Here is a 21,193-nt window from a genome sequence, read left to right as displayed (position 1 = left end):
CCACTTAGGTATCTGCACCCACACCTTCCCGGGCTCTGGAGCGCAGGTGCTTGGAAGAGGGGTGACCGGGGTGGGGCGAGGTGCCAAGGGCCCCACCTCTGTGCGGGGCTCCCTCTTCTCTCTCCCTCCCTCTCTCCTGCCCTTCCATTTTACCTTCCTTCCTTTCCTTTCTATGCACCTTTTTCGAGATATAAATGACACACCATAACATTCGCCCATTTAGTGTACAATTCAATGGTCTTTAGTCTGTTTGCAAAATTGTGCAACCATCACCATCACTTAATTTTAGAACATTTCCTCACCTCAAAAAGAGATTCCATTACCCAGTGACTCCCCATTCTCTCCCGGCCCCCAGCAACCACTGATCTCCTCACTTCTGCTGGCATTCATCTGGGAAGTGACTGAATAGGGAAGCCAGAGACAGCCCATGCCACAAACTGGCATTATCCCTTCCTTTGAGTGACAGTCAGCCCTTCCCACTTGCCGGCTCACTCCCCTGTGACTTTAGTGCTGAAACATCACCAGCCTACCCTCTTCATTTACCCAGCCAGGGACATGAGAGGGGAAAAAATCTGCTCAAGATCATGCAGTAGTTGGAAACAGCTCTGGCCCCGGAATGCCCACCTTCTCCGGCCCTCCAAGCACCCTCTCACTAGCCATTCTTTTTTTTTTTTATGATTCTAATAGCATTTTTTTTTTTGGTATCATTAATCTACAATTACATGAAGAACATTATGTTTACTAGGCTTCTCCCTTCACCAAGTCCCCCCCACATACCCCTTCACAGTCACTGTCCATCAGCGTAGTAAGATGCTGTAAAATCACTATTTGTCTTCTCTGTGTTGCACAGCCCTCCACGTGCCCACCCCCACTATACATGCAAATCGTAATGCCCCCTTTCTTCTTCCCCTCCCTTATCCCTCCCTTCCCACCCATCCTCCCCAGTCCCTTTCCCTTTGGTAACTGTTAGTCCATTCTTGGGTTCTGTGATTCTGCTGCTGTTTTGTTCCTTCAGTTTTCCTTTGTTCTTATACTCCACGTATGAGTGAAATCATTTGGTACTTGTCTTTCTCTGCCTGGCTTATTTCACTAAGCATAATACCCTCTAGCTCCATCCATGTTGTTGCAAATGGTAGGATCTGTTTTTTTCTCATGGCTGAGTAATATTCCATTGTGTATATGTACCACATCTTCTTTATCCATTCATCTACTGATGGACATTTAGGTTGCTTCCATTTCTTGGCTATTGTAAATAGTGCAGCGATAAACATAGGGTGCATCTGTCTTTTTCAAACTGGGCTGCTGCATTCTTAGGGTAAATTCCTAGAAGTGGAATTCCTGGGTCAAATGGTATTTCTATTTTGAGCATTTTGAGGAACCTCCATACTGCTTTCCACAATGGTTTAACTAATTTACATTCCCACCAGCAGTGTAGGAGGGTTCCCCTTTCTCCACAGCCTCGCCAACATTTGTTGTTGTTTGTCTTTTTGATGATGGCGATCCTTACTGGTGTGAGGTGATATCTCATTGTGGTTTAAATTTGCATTTCTCTGATGACAAGCGATGTGGAGCATCTTTTCATGTGCCTATTGGCCATCTGGATTTCTTCTTTAGAGAACTGTCTATTCAGCTCCTCTGCCCATTTTTTAATTGGATTATTTGCTTTTTGTTTGTTGAGGTGTGTGAGCTCTTTATATATTTTGGATGTCAACTCTATTGGATCTGTCATTTATGAATATATTCTCCCATACTGTAGGATACCTTTTTGTTCTATTGATGGTGTCCTTTGCTGTACAGAAGCTTTTCAGCTTGATATAGTCCCACTTGTTCATTTTTGCTTTTGTTTCCCTTGCCCAGGGAGATATGTTCATGAAGAAGTCACTCCTGTTTATGTCCATGAGATTTTTGCCTATGTTTTTTTCTAACTCACTAGCCATTCTTATAGCATAGTGCCTCTGTTTCTCCATCTGTAAAATGGGAATTATACTAACTTACTGCACATGTTGTTGAGAGGATTAAATGAAACCAAAACAATCCTGTATGTGAAGAGTTTAGCCCCGTGCTTGACACATAGCTGTCTCTCAGCAGAAGCAAGTCAGATCAAGTTAAATGAAATTCCCACCAGGCCTCTTCAGGCCCTGTATATTCCAGTTGTTTGGGATGGGTGGAGGTTCTCCCCACCTGCTACCCTTGAAGATGACAGATGGAAGTTACTGAAACTATTGAGCACCTAGTCACTTCTTCCCCGTCACCTGAAAGCTGGTGATGTCGGCAGGGCAGGCAGAAGGTTAAGACTTGTCGTGATGACTAACAACCCAGAGTTGTGGGAGTCTGGTTAATCAGCAGTGTCAAAACTTCCCGTGGCTGTTTGCAAACAAGGGCCACCCCCAGAGGAGGAAGACCAGAGTCTGGGGGGAGCCCCTGTGTCTGCTGCCGAACTTGGGTGAGCCATGCTGGCAGTGCCAAGATGCTGGCATAGTGGGCAGAAGCCGTGGCTGTGGAATACATGGCTTCCCTTACCTGGCTGCTGCCTCTGCACACCCCTACCTTCCCCCCTAAGAACAGAAAGCTGATTGCAGATGCCAGAACCTCTTGAGGGATTCTCTTTCCAGGAGTGGCTGATTGACTGGTTGCAAGAAGCCCAAATGAAATGCCAGGCTGGTGTCAGAGCAGGGATAACCTTAGTAATGCTAATGCCAACCTGAACAGCATCTGCCAGTTCCGGTGCAGGATGTTCCAGAACTCACTTGGGAAGGTGTCTGGGGGCTGAAGAGCAGGCGGGAGCGGGTATGCTGACTAAGTACTCTCAGCCCCACCCACCCAGCTCAGCAGACAGAAACACCAGCTAACAAACCAGACACTCCCCTCTTTTGACAGCCATCACTCAGACTTCTTTTTATATGCCCGTCTTACGGGGAAGCCAGCCAAGGCAAGAATTCCAGATCCAAGAGAGAAACTAAATTAGTGCGAAAAGTAGTTCTCATCAAATATGCTACCAACAATAGTGTAAAGTATAAATTCGGTACAGCCCTTCTGACGGCAATCTGGCAACATGTTTAGAAAGTATTTAAAAACTGCTCAGACTCTTTATTCAGAAAGAATTTATGAAATTAACAATCTCCCTCTCCCCTCCACATCCCCTCCCCCAGGAAATGAACAGGCTGTGTGTGGGGAGATGTCCACAGCAATGCTGTTTATAAAAAGGGAAAAGGAGCTACTCATATATCTAACTTCATGGAATGGTCAGGTCAGTCGGGGCAGAGTGGATCAGTGGAATATTAGGCAGCCATTTAAAATGATTATTCTTTTCAGTCATTTTTACTGAGTGCTGGGTGCGTCTACGGACATTGGTACCCTAATGCTGAATGTGACCTGGCTTCATCCTTAGTCTGGATCCTGCTGTTCAGAAAAAAGCAAGACATAGTAGGAAAAAGTACTCAGGAAGTACTTATTATATGATTTAAAGTGAGAAAAGGCAGACTAGAAAATTGTATCTACTCTCTGCTTCCCATTATTCCCAGAGCTGGTATTTGCAGAATGTAGACCATGTGCCGGATACTGGGCTCTTATTTAATGCTCACAACAACCTGTTGGGTTAGGTGCTAGCACTACTTGCACTGTCAGAGGAGGAAACTGAGGCAAGAGGAAGTGCCTGAGGTAGGGTTCCAACCCAGAACCACCTGACCCTCAAACCCAGTTCTAACTATTGCTCTATATTGTCTCTCCTTAATATAGACATAATGTCTGGTCAAGGTTAAGTACCAAAAAAGAAAATCTGGTCCAATGACAAAAACGTTAAGGGTGGTGGGATCTGTGGGGGACTTTTCCTCTCTTGGTTTCTACTGCATTTGTGCAGAAAAAAAAAATTGAAGCTAGACAAATAAAAATAACCCAACAACCTAGAATGTGCATCAGATGGAGAGAAATGAGTGGGGATGTTGAAAAAAAATGAGAATGAGGTTAATAATGCATGCCTTGGCTTAGAACAAGGAGATGGAGTGAGTTAAGGGCAAGAAGTGAAGCTGAGGACCATTTGGGTGACGGAGCCCAGGCAGCTTCTGGAAGGGCTGTGGGAAGCCCTGACTCAGAGGGGTGGGCAGAGCTTATCTCTCATAGCTATTCTTTTTATTACCTGGGGCTTGCATACGTATCTCCTCAGTGTTTGCATTCCTCTCAGTTTTTAGACTTAACAGGAAATGATACTGGGAAAAACCCTCTGTTTGCTTTCTACCCGGGGAGGGAAGCAGCTGCCAAATTCTTCTCAGGTCACAAAAGAGGTTTTAGGTTCCCCTCACCTGAGAGCCAGGGAAGCACTGGTGGGTCCACTCTCCCATTTTTACTGAGGGCAGGGCTGCCTTGGTTCCCTGCAGAGACCTTTGTAAAGGGGAGCACTGCTTTCTCTGTTAATACAGCTTTAAGAGAGAAGGTGCTCTTGGGTGGGGACGGGGCAGGCACAGAGTGAACTGGAAGGGAGAGGGGAGAGAAAGGTACCATCAGTTCAAATCTCTATTGAGCACCCAGTGCCTGTAGGAGTTCGGTCTCTAGCAGACAAGAGAACAACAGGAATTTACAGTCCAGCAAGGGTTGTCCAAGACTCCACTCTTTCATGTCCACTGAGGAGCATGGCTTCCTGAGAGCTGACAGGTGTGAGCTGTCGTTCATGTACACTGGAAGAAAGTCTGTTTGGATATGCTTACTGCACTCTGTTCTTCCCCTCTGAATTATTCATGATCTATTTATTCAATGAAAACTTCTGTGATAATAGACACTGCAGAAGATTTCCCCTTGATCAAGTCAGGAAAGGGCCTCACCTTCAAAGAGATGAAAGTGTAATATAGGTGAGACCATTATGATCCAATGTTGGAGGTACTGCAGGCAGGTGAGCAGGCGGGGAAATGTGGTGGCCAGGAGGATGGAGGAACGTGACCTCTAAGCTTGAAGTACTTGAGAGACAAACAGGAGTCAGCCAGGTCAAGGTGGGAGTGGGGTGAAGGAGAGAGGGCTGGCCAGGGCGAACAACATTGCTAAGGCCTGGAGGTGGTTGAATCTCAAGTTAGGTCATTCAGACTGGAAAATCATGTAAATCTTATGTGTGTTTTTCTTGGGTTACTCTGAGTATCAGATCAAGTACAGTCTGGCTTGTTATTCCCCCTATTTGCTTCCCTCTGGGCAGAACTCTCCCTTGGCTTCCTCTCAGGTGGATGCCTGAGAATTAAGGGGTTTCAGGGTATTTGTACACAGAGATAGAGCTGCCACCCCCTGCCTGGGGGCCAGAAGGGTGGATGTGGATATAGATATGCACTGTTCTGGCACCTTCCTTTAGTGTGGCCTACCTTGAGACAGCTATGCCTCTGCCAGAAAGTGGGCTGGAGGTCAAGGCCAAAGGCTGAAACCAAGAATCCCCCTCATGGGTTCAGGACCCCTGCATTGGGATGGCCAGATTTCTTGCAAATCCCCCACCTTCCCTGGGGGAAGAGTTGGCCAGGGGAGAGTTGGCAGCCCTCACATCAAACCATCAGTGAGGTTTCTGGGATGGAAATGACCTTGAGATTCCTGTTGATACTGTGCGTTCTTAAACTAAATTCCAATAATCATGAAGCAATGTTTTTACATTGCAAGTCAGGGTTTTGCTAGAATTCCAAAAATGCTTCCTCCTAATGCTTCAGTTTCCTTTTTCCTTCATTGGTGCTTTGATCTTAATAAACCCTTGCACCTATATACATATGATAGCACTATTTGTTTGTGTGTATGTAGACACACACACACCTATTGGGTTCATATCTCAGTTCTATTACACACTGGGTTGGTGAATGAACTTTCAGAGGCTGAGTTTCCTCCTGAAAACGGTCTGTGATGGTGCCCACCTCACAGACTGTTCAGGGTTAAGTGGAATCTTATTTATAAAGAGCTTAGCTTAGTGCCTGGCACAGTGTTAGCACTGGATAAATGGTAGCTATTATGCACACAGAAAAAAAAAAGACTGTACTAAAATGTTGGCAGCATTATCTCTAGCAACTAGCGCTACAGTTACAATGAATATCTATTACTTTTGTAATCAGAGATAAAGGACAATAAATGTTATTATTAATTTAAAAACGTGGCTTTAGCTTGTCAGAAGGAACCTGCAGTTAATATCAATGTATCAGCTTGCAAGTGAGACAAGGCTCTGGTTCTACACCAGGACTTTAAAGACAGATACCATCCCAAGCTCTACCAAATTATAGGGACTATAACAAAGGGAGATATCTGGCCTGGAATCTAGAGAAATTTCACCCTCATCCAACCTTGAAGTCCCCCTGATCACTGCTGTCTGGAGGGCAAGCAGGGGCATTCAGAGACGGTAGCTCTTTAATTATGGCCCTTGTCTCCCACTGGGAGTGTTATCTGGGGTTTCTAGCTGGAAATCTCTAAGTCTCCAGGGAACCATTCCAGGAAAGTGACATTTACCCTCTATTGAGCTTTCACTGGGGCATCTCAGTTAGGAAGTAAAACACACTAGCCCACTTCCTGTAGGGGGACTGTGAGTGTCCTGGTCTGGCACCCAGACCGACCTGAGGTTCAGAACGTTGGCTCCGCTGCCTGTTGAGATTCTCTATTGCCAGCCCAGCACTCGGGCAGCAACAGAAGAGAGAACCGTCCTGGAGCTGCACACCTCCTCCAGTCCCTTCCCTGCTCCTCCTGGGCCATCCCCTGCCCAGCAGGAAGGGGCAGAGTGCCCACCCTCCTCGGAATATCTGCGGAACCATCAGTTTGCACTAGGCTGGCTTCTGAGTTTCTTTTTTCTCCTGTACCCTGGAGGGGGACTCTCGCTGCTGACTGGAGTAAAATGCGGCCTCTGTTTGGAGACAAAGAACAGAGTGGCTCCTCCAGGCCAGCTGTCTCTCTCTGAGGCGTCCTATGAGGAGGGCCTTTTGGAGCTACCCTGAGAGTGGCTGCCGCCCTGGAGTTGCTGCACTCTGAACATGTTTTCACTGGGGCATAGAGGGGTATTTTATCTTAAAAATTTCTGGGCAGCTTCCCTGTTCTGGAAGATGTTAATTTGAGGGAGGGTGTATGTCTGTAGGTGAGCACCTGGCAGCGGGTGGTACCCTAGCTGGGGAGGCAACCTGTGTATTCCTACTAGAGCTGGTGACAACATGTGTGTGAAAACGTGTGTGATAATGTGTGAAAGTGCATGTGTGGGTGTGCTGAGTGAGAGAGGACGAGTCTTAGAGCATGTGACAGCACGTGTGTGGAGCAAGTGGCCATAGGTGTGTGCACTCCGGAGCATGTGAAGCATTTGGGGGAACGTGTGACAGTATGAGCCCAGTACAACATGTGAGTGCATGTATAAAGTGTGTGAGAATGTGAAAGTGTATACACAAACCATCTAGAGTGGGTATGAAAGTGTGTGTGCTAGAATGTGAAGAAAACGTGCTAGAGTTTGTGAGAGCATTTCAGGGACAGCAAGGAAGCACGTGTGAAAGGTGTGTGTGTGAGTAGCAACTAGCGCATATGAAAGTTTTGTACTAGGGTGTGCGGATGTGCGTATTAGAGTGGAATTTTAAATGCAAAAGCAGGTTATATCCGAACTAGTGTGGGAATGTGTGAAACTACGAATGTGTTCGTGCGTACTAACCAGAGCGTGTGTGAGGGACGCGCGTGCCTGCGTGTGAGCGCCTGTACAGGAAGGCACGGGCACGATGACGACACGTGTGTCCCCCGGTGCGGGGGCGCGAGGGCGCGGGCCCCAGCGGGAAGCCAGGGTGGAGCCGGGAGGCCGCGGAGTGGGCGGTCCCGCGTGCGAGTGCGAGCGCGCGCCGAGGGGTGTGCGGGAGCGAGCGCGCGCCACCGCCCCCCGCCCGGGTCGGAGCCGGTTGCCATGGGAACGCGCCGCGGCCGGAGTTAATCATTTCCTGTGGAAAGTGTGCGGGAGGGGCGCTAGCGGGGCGGGCGGAGGAGGCGGCGGCGTGGAGCTGCCTCCCGCCGGCGGGCCGGGCCGGGCCGAGCCCCCGGCACTGCGGCGACACCGGGATCCTGCCTCCGCCAGGCCGGTGAGTCGCGGCCCCCGGCGGGCTGGGAGCGGGCTGGGCGTTTAGGGTCCGCCCGGCGTTCCGGGCGCCGCGTCCGGGCCAGCCCTGCCCTGGGACCCCCTGCCCGGACCCGCTGAGGGGCGCGGAGACTGCCGGGGCGCGGAGACCCAGCCTAGCGCGGCCCCCCGCAGCTCCTAGCGCCATCCAGCCAGAGCCGAGGACCTTGTCGGAAGCAGGGCTTGGGGCGGCACGTCCCTGGGATCGGAGCAGCCTTAGGACCCCCGTTATGATGTCACTGGCCCGGGAGAGCCGGACCTGACCGGAAACCCCTTCCCCTGCAGAGATCTCCCGCACCCCCAGGGTTCCCTCGAAGTCTGCAGTTTCGGGCCCTCCCACCACATACATCTCCAGGACAGTTCGCTTTCACCCTGGCGGGGCCGGAGGTGGGGTGGGTCAGGCCAGCCCTGAGGTCAGGAAGGGACAGAGTGGAGAATTGAGCCACTGACAGCGGCTGCTGGGGATCCCAGAGGGGCAGGGGAGCCAGAAGCCCCCTCCTTCAGCCCTCTGTTGTGAGTTAGAGCAGAACTCTGGCGCAGTGAAGGGCCTGGTCTTGGGAGATTGTAAAGAGGAAGCTGTATTTAAAATCTTAAGAACTCTCTCAACCCCCAACACATCTGTCTCAAGGGGATGTGGGTCCTGGCAATCCCTGGCCTTTCACCCGCCCGTGCTTTCCCTCCTCCTGAGGCTGGGTGAGCACCTCTCCCTGCTCAGGCATATTCCCCATGCCCTTGATAAAGTAGCCGTCTCCTTGGCCAGGGAGAGTCATTTTCAAGGAATGCAGCCTCAGAATGGGGCCCTGTGTTTGCCGTGACTGGACTTTGGAGGCATAAGGTCATGAGTTCTGCTGTCCTTATGGGCACCAGGGAGCAGTGTTTTTGAAATCTGGGTTGTCCTGGAAAACCTAGGATGTGTGACTGTGTGTAGGGGAGGTCCCAGCCCCTGTCCCACCTCCCTGCCCTTTAGCCTGTTCTGCCGGGCTAAACCCTCCTGTGCAGCAGTCATCTGGGCAGTTTTTAAGTCTGTCCCTCAATCATTGCAATATCCCTGGTCTATGGAAGGGGGACTGCAGCTCTATTGCGTTGGCCTAAACCAGAGAGGCAGATGCCCCTCTTCCCCAGGCAGCCCCTCCTGCATTCACCCACGGATGGAGGGAGATCACTGAAAAATAACATTTTTGAGTTCTTTGTATATGCCAGTATTGTTTTAAACACTTCATATTCATTGCCTAATCCTTATACCAACCTGTAAGGTGAAGTTCTCCCCATTTTCAGGTGGAGACAATGAGGCACAGAAAGGTAAATAATTCTCCAAAGGTCACACATCTAGTAAGTGGCAGAGCTGGGTCCTGAACCAGCTTGTGGTCATAGCCACTGTGCTGCTATGCCCCAGTTGCCCCACACCATGACTCTCAGATTGGTAGAGGCTCCAGCCTTAGTCTTATTTGAGTCCTTGATACTTTTAACCTTCATATCCTTCCAACTGCTAAATTCAGCTGCTTTTTCCTCTTCAGGATCTTGCACACATCCTTCCTCTTTCTTCCTGATATCATTCTGGCTGCCTCCCTGACTTCCCTTCCAGAAAGCCACAGAAATACTGTCTCCTACTGTCCTTGCTTCTCAGACTCAGGTGATCTCCTTAAAAATCTTGTCCATCAACTGTGGAGTTTGCCCTCAGTACCCATCTCACCTTTCCAGTGGCGTGGCATGCAGGCAGAGCCTATCCCTCTCTTCTGGCCCATTGGGCAGCTGGTCCTCAGGGTTGTTTATGTGCCCAGCTCTGTGCCAAGCAGCCTGGAGAAGAGGATGTCTGGCTGCTCCTCTGATTCCTTCTACTCCACATGGGTCCGTCTCCATTTCCTCTGTGGAGCCTGCCTACATATTTGGTTTAGCCCCCGCCCATCCTTTGGCCCATAGTCCTGCCCCCTCCCAGTAAGAATGATCAGAAGCCTCCTCCTCCAACTTGTCTTCTGCAGTCAAGGAAGGCAAAGACCATGACTCCCTAGCCAGGAGCCTGGCATTCTTCCAGGGTCAGCTCTATGAACATCGGTGCCCAGATTTTCAGGCCACCCGTCCTGCAGTCTTACTTCTTTTGCCTCTGGATGCTTCAGACATTCCCCCCTCTCTGTCCACCCAGCATGCTCAGATCTCTCCTCCTCTAAGTAACACATCTTCTCAGTTCAGCTTCTCCTTCCCATCCTAGCCAAACTTCCCCAAAGAGAAGGAGGTGGCTGCTTTCTCCTGCCCTCATCCACCCTCTGAGCCTTGCCAGGTCTGCCCTCTGCCCTGCTCCACTGACATGCTCCCTTAAAGAGTTCCCAGAGTCTTTTTTCCAGTTTGACACTTCTGTTGCATGATTCACTGGGAACTGACCATCCTCTCCTTCTTACTCACCCTCCAGTCACCTCTGAGGACTCTGCTTCTGTTCCTGCTACCTCTGACCTTCCTTTTCCAGCTTTCTGTACCACTTGGAGTGAGCTCAGTCCTGGTTGCCTTTTTCCTTGTGCCACCTTTGGTGACTGCACCCTTACCTGTGGCCCAGTGTCCCGTGTTAGCCTTCCAGCTCTGAGTCTCTGTCTGTAGCCTTGCTCTTACCCAAGTTTGAGTCTGAGCTTTTGTGTGTGTTTATTTCAGGGCTTTCACCCCAAAAGCCATCACTTGTTTGGTGTGGATGTAGCTGCAGCTCCAGGCTGGGTCTTTGGGACCCCCACTCTGGGGAGCCATCAAGGGTCGGGGGTGGTGGACACCATTCAAGTAGATACTTTTACTGCTTGGTAGAAAGTGATTAGTGCAGTGAGGGATGGGGAAAGGGGTCTATAGCTCAAGTAGTGCCATTAGGAAGTCTTTGGGTATATCCTACTCCATTTTCAAATGAAAAGCAAACTTCCCATTGCCTCTCTGAGCTGACTTGGCTTCTTCTGTAAATGGTGTCACTGTCTGAGTCTGGGATTGTAGCTCGGTCACCTCAAATGCCTGAAGGTTGCTTTGAGCACAGTAGGTGCTCAGTAAGGTATGCTTGAAGTCTGTTCTGTTCACTTGCTCAGTTCATAAGGGACCTATGGGGCTTTCCCTCCAGATCAGTGCTCCCCACCCCCACCTCCATTCTCCCATACCACCTGGCACCTCCCTGCATCCTGTTCTGATTGTGAAGGTTTGTGGAAGTGTTTACCTCCTTCCTGATAGGGAGCTTTGAGACCACCTCTCTCCCGATCAAAGAGGACCCTTGGCAGGTGCTTGGCACACAGCAGACATTGGATAAATAATTACTAAGTGATGAATGAATGAATCTTTGTATATCAACCCCTAGTATGGTGCCAGCCACATTGTAGGGACAGAGTGAAGGCCAGCTGAATACATGAATGAGCTAACTTTAAGAGTATTTGATAAATATGCTTAATTTGTCAATGGCCACAATCAGGGCCCCTTCTGATTAGATTTACAGAGATAGTGTTGACTTGTACTTCATGTGGGTTTGTGACCTGGCACATCTTCATGCTGTCAGGCTCCTAGTGGAGAAAAAGGGGCTGAGATGTAGGGTCTCCATAGTGTGCTACAGACACACCTTACTGGTACCTTGCCCACTTCTGAGCTGCCCTACTTGGGAATAAGCACCCCCAAATGGAAACAGACCACATTTCATCCCATGAGCCCCGGGAACCTTGGAGGACAATTTGTTGGGGCTGCTGCTCTGGGGAACAGGTGACATGGATCCACAGATCCTTCCATATGGTGGGCTCCGGTCAGCCCTGGTAGGGGTGGCCCGGGGGGTGGCGGCCTTCAATCTCCTCTCCCCTTGTTCTCTCTGCAGGCCGCCAGGCCCCCGGACGAGGCTGCTGAGCCCCGGGCCATGGTCCCGTCGCGCAGGACGTGGAACCTGGGAGCCACGCCCTCGCTGTGCAGCCTGTGGAGAGTGGGCCGGGCCGGGGAGCCCGCGCAGGGGATGGCTCGCCCCGCCCCAGCCAGCCCTGCCACCCGCCCTTTCCCACACACCGGCCCGGGGAGGTTGAGAACTGGTGAGTCCGCATTTTTAAAATGCCTCTTTATTTCGCTTCCTTCCTCCAGATACCAGAGATGAGACCAGGGTTTCTCGCAAGTTTCTAGGCTCACTCAGCTGTCAGGTAATTACAGGGTAGCCGGCAGCCCGCGAGCCGGCGTGGAGTCAGGGCGTCAATTTCACAGGGCGCTCCTGCCCTGTGCGGTCTGTAAGAAGTCGTGGACGCCGAGTTAAACTTTAACGCGGTCGGTAGAGCTGGGGGGAGACGCAGCCAACAACCACGCGCCCTGTGGCTCAGGCAGGTCCGTGTCGCCCTGCCGTGCGCCCGTCCTCCGTTGCCTGCCCGCGGCTGGTAAACAAGGTAGGTGAAGTGGCTGCCCTGCGCCGCGCGGCCCTGACACTTGGTTCTGCCCGGGCTGGCCCGCAGACGGCGAGGGGAGTGGACGAGGCTGCCCCCAGCATGGCCCGGCGGGTTTGGGTGGCATGCACTCGGTTTTCGGCGCCATCTAGGGTGGCTTCTGTAGGGGCCCCGACAGCAGGTGGGCAGTGGAGTCCCCCAGCCTGGGCCCCCGGGTACCCTAGGGGAGCTGTCAACACCAGCTCTCCTTTCTGGGTCATGTCTCCTGGTGCCTCCAACGCCAAGTGAGAGGCTCCTCTGATTCCAGGTGGGGGCTGGATCAACGGGTCTGGGGAGCTGCCCAGTGACTGTCTCTCCAGCACTATCTCTGCTTGGGGCCCTGCGTCCTGGAGTGTGGGGGGGAATGAGAGGTCTTCAGACGAGATACCTTCAAGGTTTGCTGTCTGTTTCACGACCTACAGGGGAAGGGGTTTAGATTACCAGCATGTTGGAGCTAGCAAACATTCTCCAGAGGCCCCCATCAGGTACAGAAGGGGAAACTGAGGCCCAGAGAGGGCACACAGCAAACTCCTGTTCAGTTCCCTCTCTCTCACCACACTTTTGCAATCATCAGTAGCAGCCAGAGTGATGGCCTCCAAAGTCTTTCTGTGGGGGACAGTGAGGCTGCAGATGACCCTGGGGGCCTCTGGGGAAAACTTGGGCTTCTGGGTCAGGTAGCTGCAACTTTCTGGAAGGGGCTGAAGATGGCCTTTTCCCACAAGGTTGTCCTAAGGATTTAAATGTAATACAAATGAGTTTAAATGTAATATAAATGGTTTTAAAAAAAAAAGAAGAAGCATAAAACAAAAGTGTGTTCTCTTGGAAAACTAAAACAAAGGGAAAACAACCTCAAGCAGATAAAAGTATAAAAAAGAAAAAGATAAATCACCTAGAGGCTTATCGCTGAAGATTTTATATAGTTCCTTCCAGTCTTGTGTGTGTATGTGTGTGCATGTGTGCAAATTTGTTTATTAAATGGGTATTATTAGGATTATATGACCATACAGACTTACCCAATTTTAAAATTTAAGACAAAAGTCAAGTGAAATCCTATGTGTGAAATGCTAAGCATATGCCTGCCACTGGGTAGGGTTGCAGCTAACTTGGTTGCCCCTGGGGCCCTCTGTCCCCAACCCCTCTTACGGCTTCCTTGAGAAGGGTAGGCCAGCAGAGGGTGGGTCAGCACATGGAATAGGATGGCTCTATTACTGGCTCTATGTACTGCTGGGCATGTTATTAACCCTCCAATTCCTACCTCTCAGGGTTGTTGTGAGGAGCCGATGGCCTGAATTTGTGGCCACTCTTTGCATGCCTGGCACTGAGTTAGCACTTACGGGTGTCATTCCATTTAATCCTTGCTACAGGATCATGAAAGTGGTTCCTTATACCCATTTTATTGATGAAGAAACTGAGGATTGAGAAGGGCATTAAGGCCTGGAAAGCACTTGGCCTTGTGCTGGCATCAGGATATAATTACACCCCAGAGTAGCAGCTCTGCAGCTTGCCCCAGTGTGGTGAGCCTCCTCTCCTGTCCTCTGACCTCACAGGCTGTGGTAGAGTAGAGGTGGGGTAGATAGGCATCCATGCCACAGTTGGCTCCTCCCATCCAGTGAGGAAGACAGTGTGTCAGAGGCCAGGGGGATGTGCTTTATCTGGTCCTGAATATGCTTTTGGAGGCTGGAGGGAACAGGCCACCCAGCATGGGGTTGGTCTTCATGAAGGCAGGGAGAAATTGCCACCTAGGGGCAGCCTTGGTAATGAAGCCGAGGCCCCTGGGGTGCCGTCCTGTGACGGTTAGCGCAGCAGGTTGGCTTCAGCTTCCTTCCGCTGCTGTCTGTAGAAGGTGCTCATGAGTAAGTGCTAGACCCACAAGTCACTCTGGAGGCCAGGGGCCCCTCCCCTGGGCCTCAGGGCCTTGGGTGCCCTCCTGAAAACAATCTTGGGGCATCTCTTGGTAAGAAAGGAGCACAGCCCCTGCCTGGAGCCAGGCCTTCCCTCCCTGTCGGGCAGGTGTGTGAGCAGGTGAGTCCCTCCTGGCTGCGCCTGGGCCGGCCCAGAGTGTGTGAAAGCAGAGCCCAGCCTTGGCCCGGCCAGTGGTCTGAGCATCTCACCTATCTTCTCTGTCCTGGGACAGGGCGTGGAAAAGACATCCCAGCCAGCGGTGACGAGGACGCCAGCACCCGAAGTGCAGCTCGCCCGGCCCTGGCTCAGTGCCGAGCCCTCAGCGTGGACTGGGCTGGCCCCGGGAGTCCCCACAGGCTCTACGTGACCGTGCAGGTAAGCACTGGGGCCTGCAGAAATGTGAGGGGCTGAGTTGGGCTGGATGAACCTCAGTCCTCTGATCACCAGCAGCTGGGTCCCTGACAGGCTCCTCCGGGGAAAGAGGCACCCAGAGAGCTCCAGGGGCCTGCCGGAGCCTCTTTGCTAAGCTCCTCGCAGCATATCCGCCCTGAGCCCACATGGATGGAGCAATTTGCTCTATTAGGTTATCTTGGGGAAAATCTGTCAGGAGATGACAGAAGCATTTCAGCCACTCCCTGGCTGAGGTGTTAAAGTGGGAAATGTGGGACCTTGGCTAAGAAGCCACCAGGAGGACAGCAAGTTTTAGGGTAGCTGTTTATTCCCACTTGGGCATGTAAGTTCACAGGGTAATACCAGTATTTCCTCATTTAAAGTTGGGAATCCAAAGCTAGACTGAGGGCTTTGCCAAAACTGGGGTTCTTTTCTCCTGCAGTTATCAGTAAGTGACTCTCTAAAGACAAACTTCATATATGTTTGGTTGTAGAAATAATATGTAATGATAGCAGTCATAACAGCTATTTATTGAACACTGACTGTACCATATATTATTTATCTCACATCAGTCCTAATAATCCTCATAACAATCTCATAACAATCTACTGTTTTGTCTGAGTTTTATGGATGAAATAAGGGAGGCTCAGAGAGGTTAAGTAACTTGCTATGGGGTCACACAGCATGTGGGGATCTGGACCACTAAACGTGATGAGCTTTATAATGTGTGGTGTAGAAAACTCACATAGGGCAGAGATGTTAAATCTAGAAACTGAGTGCCACCTGTAGTCCTCATTCTGAGAAATCCACTATTAAGAGTTTGGTGTCTATCTTTCCTAAATAACAGCTTACTTATATTTATACAATTTTTTAATTTATTATCACATACCATTCTGTAAACAGTTCTTTCCCTCAACAGTAAATCTTGGTGCTTTCTTCCTGTGTGTCAGTATGTAGAGAATGACTCCATTCTTTTAAACTGCTGCCTGATATTCTGCTGCAGGGTTTACTATAAATTAACCAATTCCCTGTATTATTTCTGATGGCCAGGAGCTCCTTAAATATCTGTGCATTCATGCAGCTGTAGCTTTGAGTAACTTCAGAACAGCACAGGCTCTGCACTTTTTAAATGAGTGCATTTGTAAACAGATATTTATGAAGTGCCCACTCTGTGCCAGGAGCTGTGCTCAGTGTTGGCATGCAGCAAGGAACCAGACCTGACAGTCTGGCAGAGGCACCAGAGTGTAACCAAATGATCACAAATGCATGAATGCAAGGGGATGAAGGACCAGAGTTATCTGGGGGGTTGCCAAGCACCCCTCAAAAAGGACTGTGCTCGGGAGGCCCCACCTTGAAGATCACGTGCAAATGGAGGGCAGGACAGGGTGCTTTCGGGGCATATTCTCCCTTGTGCAGTCCAAGTCCTGGGACTAGGTGGCGTGTGGCCCCAGCTCTGATCTGAACATGGGCCCAGTGCTTGACATTGCTTCAGGGACAATCCTGGGCTTCAAAGTTTTTCTCAGACCTTCTTGTGTAATTCATCTGAAAACTGAACCAAGCAGGCCTCCTTTTATCTGTAAGATCTGAGAGAAAAGCAGGCCTGGTGCAGGAATAGTTAAAGAAACCAGAGAACCCATTTTTTCCCCTGACTTAACCCACTGGTAGTTAAATTGGAAGGTGGTCAGAAACCAGCTGCCTTGAGTTGGGCGGTGACTCTGTTCTTGAGTTTTGATTATGGGGTGTTGGTTGTGGTTCGTGTGCTGAGAATCTCTGAGGAGCTCCCACCAGCAGCCAGTTTCCATGCTCTTGTCCTTCTGGGCCCTGCAAAGCAATGTTATGTTTATAGGTGTTTTGAGGTCAGGAATGTGGAGCTGAAGTAGGGACCCAGGCACAGTGAGGTGACCCAGTAGGCTTTGTGACCCTCCCCACAAGCCTCTCAAGCAGTTAAAACCTGAGACGCTTGCTTTGGAGGCGCTGCAGAAATTCCCAACCCCCTGGGAGCCTGTCTGCCCTTCCGGTGGCTTGGCCAACAGGCCAGAAATAGTGTGACCTTTGCTCTGGTCGGCAAATGGAAACTTCCAGCTGCCACCATTGCCTCTGCCACTGACAAGCCTGCTCGTGATGGTGTGGCAGTTGGTCAAAGGGTGGGGACAAAATAAAGTCAGGGGAATGTTCCTGAATATGAACGATTATGCTCACCATCTTCCCTTCTCAAGAGGAATGTGGGGTTGAGAGAGAGGGAGCCAGACATTGGGAACGAACAAGCCTGCTGATGTTGTTTTTCTCTTCTTTTCGATTCTCTTTGTTGGCTTTCTGATTATAAAAGTAAAAAAGAAGAAAATAAAGACTACAGGAATAATATTTAACGCTAATGGTTACCTGATACAGAGCTCTTACTGTGTGCCAGACACTTAAAGTGCATAAGCTAGGGGTTGTCTCCACACCAGCTCCCTGATGCAGGTGGTAATTAGTGTTTTCTGCTTTAAGAATGGGGAAGTGAAGCTTCAGGGAAGGTAAGTAACTTGCCCACCATCACACAGCTCACATGAGGCAGGACCAGGCCTCACACGTAGGCCTTTCCAACTCTAAACTCACAGTATTTTTTAAAACATATCATTTGCCTTTTGTTTCAAATATGACGGGCACAAAGACACAGAAAAATGTGTTGCTAATCTCTCTTCTCAAATAATTTCTGTCAATGTGAAAAAACAGAACAGAACACTGTGGATCCTTATAAGGCTAAAAATGCAAATGCCAAAAAGTTCAAAATGAGATGTTTCCCACATTCTTCCCACATTCCCTCCATTAAGTTTCTTTATGTTCCCCCAAAAGTTTGAATGATGAATAGGTCTCCTCTTAGCTGCTGCTCCATCACCCAACACCCAAACATCTATTTCCCCCAGACGTTTTTTCGAGACCTGTTTTATTTCTGTTACTCTGAAGCGGGATTGCACTTTACATGTAGTTCTGCTGCTTCTCTTGGACGTCCTTCTGTGTGAGCTGCAGGTCATTTTCTCTGGATGAAACACTTTCTGCCCCCTGCCGTCCCTCTTCCCACCTGCCCTCCCGTCTGCTCTGCCTTGGCCTCCTTTGCCTGTTCTTCCTTGACCAGGAGAGATGGGGTCCTCCTGTTCCCCGGGTAGCCGTGGTGGGGGTGGCCTTCCCCTGTGTGTGTGGACCTGTGCTCCCCGTCCTTGCCAGTCCCAGGCTGGTGCCGTCTGGAGGCAGGGGCAGCTGCCACCCTCAGAGGAGTTGTCTGAGATTGTCACGTGCCTGGTGGGGCTGTGGGCCTGATGGGGGCAGGCCTCTGTGCTGGGGACTCAGGCCCCACAGAGCCCATAGGGATGGCCAAGTAAGCTTCACCTGAGGACTCCTTATGCTGGAGAATCTTTTTCACTGGTGCAGAAGACTGGCTGCCAGTAGGAGAACCCACTTCCACCATCTTGCTGTGCGATCTGGGCATATTGTTCCCAGACTCCTGGCCTTACTGCCCCCACCCACCCACACAGCGAGAGATGGATGCGCTGGCCTGGGGTCCTCACCAGCTCCAGGAGCTCCCCCATCCTCAGGCTCGAAGGCTTCCCTCCCCATTGCAGCCTCCTTCATGTGAGGATTCTGGTTGTGTCTTGGCAGCAGGCCCTGCTGGACAAGGGGTGCAAGAGCAAGAGTCAGGGGACAAAAGAAGAGAAGCTCCTGAAGAGGCAGGCACTGGCCCCCAGGCGGGACCGGGAGGCCCAGGAAGCTGGTGGCACCATGAATATAGAGAAAACAGGTAAAGGAGGTCTGCCCGCTGACCTGGAACAGTCCTAGCTAAAGCCGGTGCTGGAGGGGAGGCTCCTGTGGCATCTGAGCTGTCCCCACACACTGTCCTCTGCACCTGGAGGTGGCCCAGCCAAGCCCTGGCTGTCTTGACATGGAACTCAGAGACCCAGCCTGTCCATCCCTACTCCAGGGGCACCCTCCTCCCAGTGCCACTGGGGCCCCACCCAGTGATAAGAGGCTTTGGCCAGCTTGGGTTGAGGTTGAATTTCCCTGCTTCTTGTCGTTCCCCAGCACCTGTCAAAAGCAGGGCAACGGCGGTAGCTTCTAAGCCGCCACTGCCTGCAGAGAGAGGCCTGACCCTCCACTCTTGTACCTGCGGGTCCTCTGGGGACCCAAAGGCCCTAGGATGGGGCTTAACTCTGTTGCCTCCAGGCTGAGAAAGAGATGCTGGTGGCTCCACTTTTTTCTGGCAAGGCTGAATGGTTCTGGAATATTCTATGGGCCCCTTCTATGGGGTTCCCCAGAAGGAAGCCTGAGTGCAGCAGTAATCAGGAGTCCAAGGGGAAGGCCAAGAGCATGCAGAGAAAAGGAGTGGGTCTTTCTTTTGTTTTCCCCCTCTGTCTCCAGAGGTTGAGCACATGTCTGACCTTGGGCGGTGGAAGGAGCCACTCTGCCCTGAGGTTGTATAGAGCTGTGTTTGCCACGTTTGCCACCTGGGCCTGGGTGGTCTGTGTTCGGGGCAGGTGCTGGGGTCTGCGGAGGGATGAGCAGGCAGTCCTTAGGATTGTGGCATCGTTCAACCAAACAGGTGAGCTCTCCAAACTTGCCGAAATTAGAGAGGCCAATTCCAGTCAAGACTGAGAACTGATGCTTGTCGGGGGGCCAGGGCCGGGCCTTGGTGCCCCTGAGGCTGCCTGCCCATGAGGGGGCCCATTGGGGTGTCTGAGGCGCAGTCTGGAAAGCTTGCACTGACAAGTGACCTGCTAAGAGGCGTGCAGCCTCCTGGGTGCCAGGGCCCATTCAGTCCCCCACCCCTTCAGTCTCACCTTCCCTCCCTTCTCCTCTGACCTACTTTAGCTGCTTCTCCTCTGACCTTCTCTAGTGTCTTTTCTTGCCCAGCAGGTGCTCCCCAGGCCCCCTTTCAGCTCCCCAGTTACACGAGCACTGTGCTGAGGTCGGGATATACCCCACTGGGCCTGGGCTCTGAGGGTGGCTCGGAGCCGCCGTGCTGTGAGCAGTGTCCTGGACGGGAAGAGCATCCCTTGTTTCGCTCCAGCCCTGTGGTCTGCTGGAGCATGCCCACTTGCTCCTGAGCGTCCCTCCTGGGTTCCAGGCTCCCTTCCCAAGGTAGCTTCTTTGGACAAGCACTGTTGTCCGCACTTCACAAAGGATGATCCTGAGGGGGTCCCTCCTACACATCTCCTATGTGGCAGGACCAGCTCTTGGGACCTGGACTCCAGTGCTTTCCCAGCCACCCTGTGGCCATCTCCAAATTTCTGAGGGCTGTGCTGGTCACATGCTGCTCATGGCAGCCTCGTGTGCAGGCCCAGAAGCATCCATCCGACCTCACTCTCTCTAGAACAGACAGCAGAAACTTGGCCAACTGTGTGTGACATGTGCACTGTGTCATGTGCAGGCCATCACAGCCAGGGCTGCTAGCCAACCAGTGACAGTCCCTGCCCCAGCTCTCCGGAGGGTATTGAGTCGTAGCTATTCCAAGGTGGTGGAGGAAGAGAAAAGCAAGCCTGTGTGTGCTTAACCTGCTCTCTCTGGAATGGGAGCTGGGCTTCTCACAGTCTGCCCCTCCTGGGGACAGTGCTGAGACAGCCCAGCCAGCCCACAAGCTGCGTTGGGCTGCTCTGCAGTCTCAGTGAGCTCACTTGCTGCCTCCCCGTGGGTGGAAGCTGCAAGTGGCATGTGTGACTTCAGGGGCAGCTGGCTTTGTCCACAAAGCTGGGGAGTCCCCCAGTCTTGCCTACACGGGGTTGTGGCTCCCAGGGACCTAATGTGGGGGACACAGAGGCCCTGGTGCTCCAAGGTAGAGTAGAGGCTCGTGGCCAGCAGATGCCACGCTTCGTGCTTCACCCTTAAACACTTCTTTCTGCCTCTCAGGGCTTTGGACGGGACCCAGTTTGACCCCTGCCTGAGGGGACAGGTGAATCCCCTGCCTTTCCACCCTCTCCTCTGTCCATCCTCCCCCAGCTCCTTGCCAGCTCCCCATCTGCTGAGACTGTTGCCATTCTTGGTGTCCTTTAAGCAAGCTGTGACAAGCATCCCAGACCCTATTAGCAAGTCACAGGCCTTGATTCTGTGTCTTTGTCACCTCTCTCCTGCTCCTGGTGACAGGACAGTGGAAGGCTGTGGGAAGAGGAGGACTAGACTGAGGTCCTGCCCATCCTGGTATTTCATACTTCCTCGTGTTTGTGTGGTCACTGTGCTCAATTCCACCGGTTCAGGAGTCTGTCCCGGCACGGGCCTAGCTGTGTTGGTGCTCACATGCTGTGTCTGTCTCCATGTCCCGGGCTGTCTGTCCCTTGCACACGCACCCCCTCCCTTTGATCACTGTCCTTGTGCAGGTAACCGCTCCCGTGGAGGGCAGAGGGCAGGCTGGGGAGCCTCTGCCTCTCTTCTGTACTCTGGAGATGGTATGGGGTTTAAAGAAATCACGTTCCCCCAGGAA

General features: G+C 51.5%; 1 protein-coding gene and 1 long non-coding RNA gene across 10 annotated transcripts in view; one reads left to right on the top strand and one right to left on the bottom strand.

Annotated features, from left to right (window-relative positions):
• LOC118973717 (uncharacterized) overlaps positions 1-10,805 on the bottom strand; it is a 28,122-nt gene extending 17,317 nt beyond the window's left edge. The window contains exon 1 of the long non-coding RNA XR_005063214.2: positions 9,759-10,805. This is a non-coding gene — a long non-coding RNA (uncharacterized lncRNA). The remainder of the gene's footprint in view (positions 1-9,758) is intronic.
• KIFC3 (kinesin family member C3) overlaps positions 1-21,193 on the top strand; it is a 57,287-nt gene that overhangs the window by 14,367 nt on the left and 21,727 nt on the right. Inside the window, exons 1-4 of one of the 9 annotated variants that reach the window (XM_073226329.1) lie at positions 7,824-8,033; positions 11,877-12,081; positions 14,594-14,736; positions 18,385-18,523. In XM_073226329.1, coding sequence (XP_073082430.1) covers positions 11,916-12,081; positions 14,594-14,736; positions 18,385-18,523 — 448 coding nt within the window. In that variant the 5' untranslated portion in view covers positions 7,824-8,033; positions 11,877-11,915. Of the gene's footprint in view, positions 1-7,823; positions 8,034-11,876; positions 12,082-12,137; positions 12,424-14,593; positions 14,737-18,384; positions 18,524-20,625; positions 20,669-21,193 lie in introns of those variants that run through there. The other 8 variants (XM_037025330.2, XM_037025329.2, XM_073226328.1 and 5 more) reach the window with 8 other exon arrangements.

This window comes from Manis javanica, chromosome 17, assembly GCF_040802235.1.
Source record: "Manis javanica isolate MJ-LG chromosome 17, MJ_LKY, whole genome shotgun sequence".
NCBI lineage: Eukaryota > Metazoa > Chordata > Mammalia > Pholidota > Manidae > Manis > Manis javanica.
The sequence above is the reverse complement of the archived record's forward strand: the minus strand, read 5'-3'. Positions and strand labels throughout refer to the sequence as shown.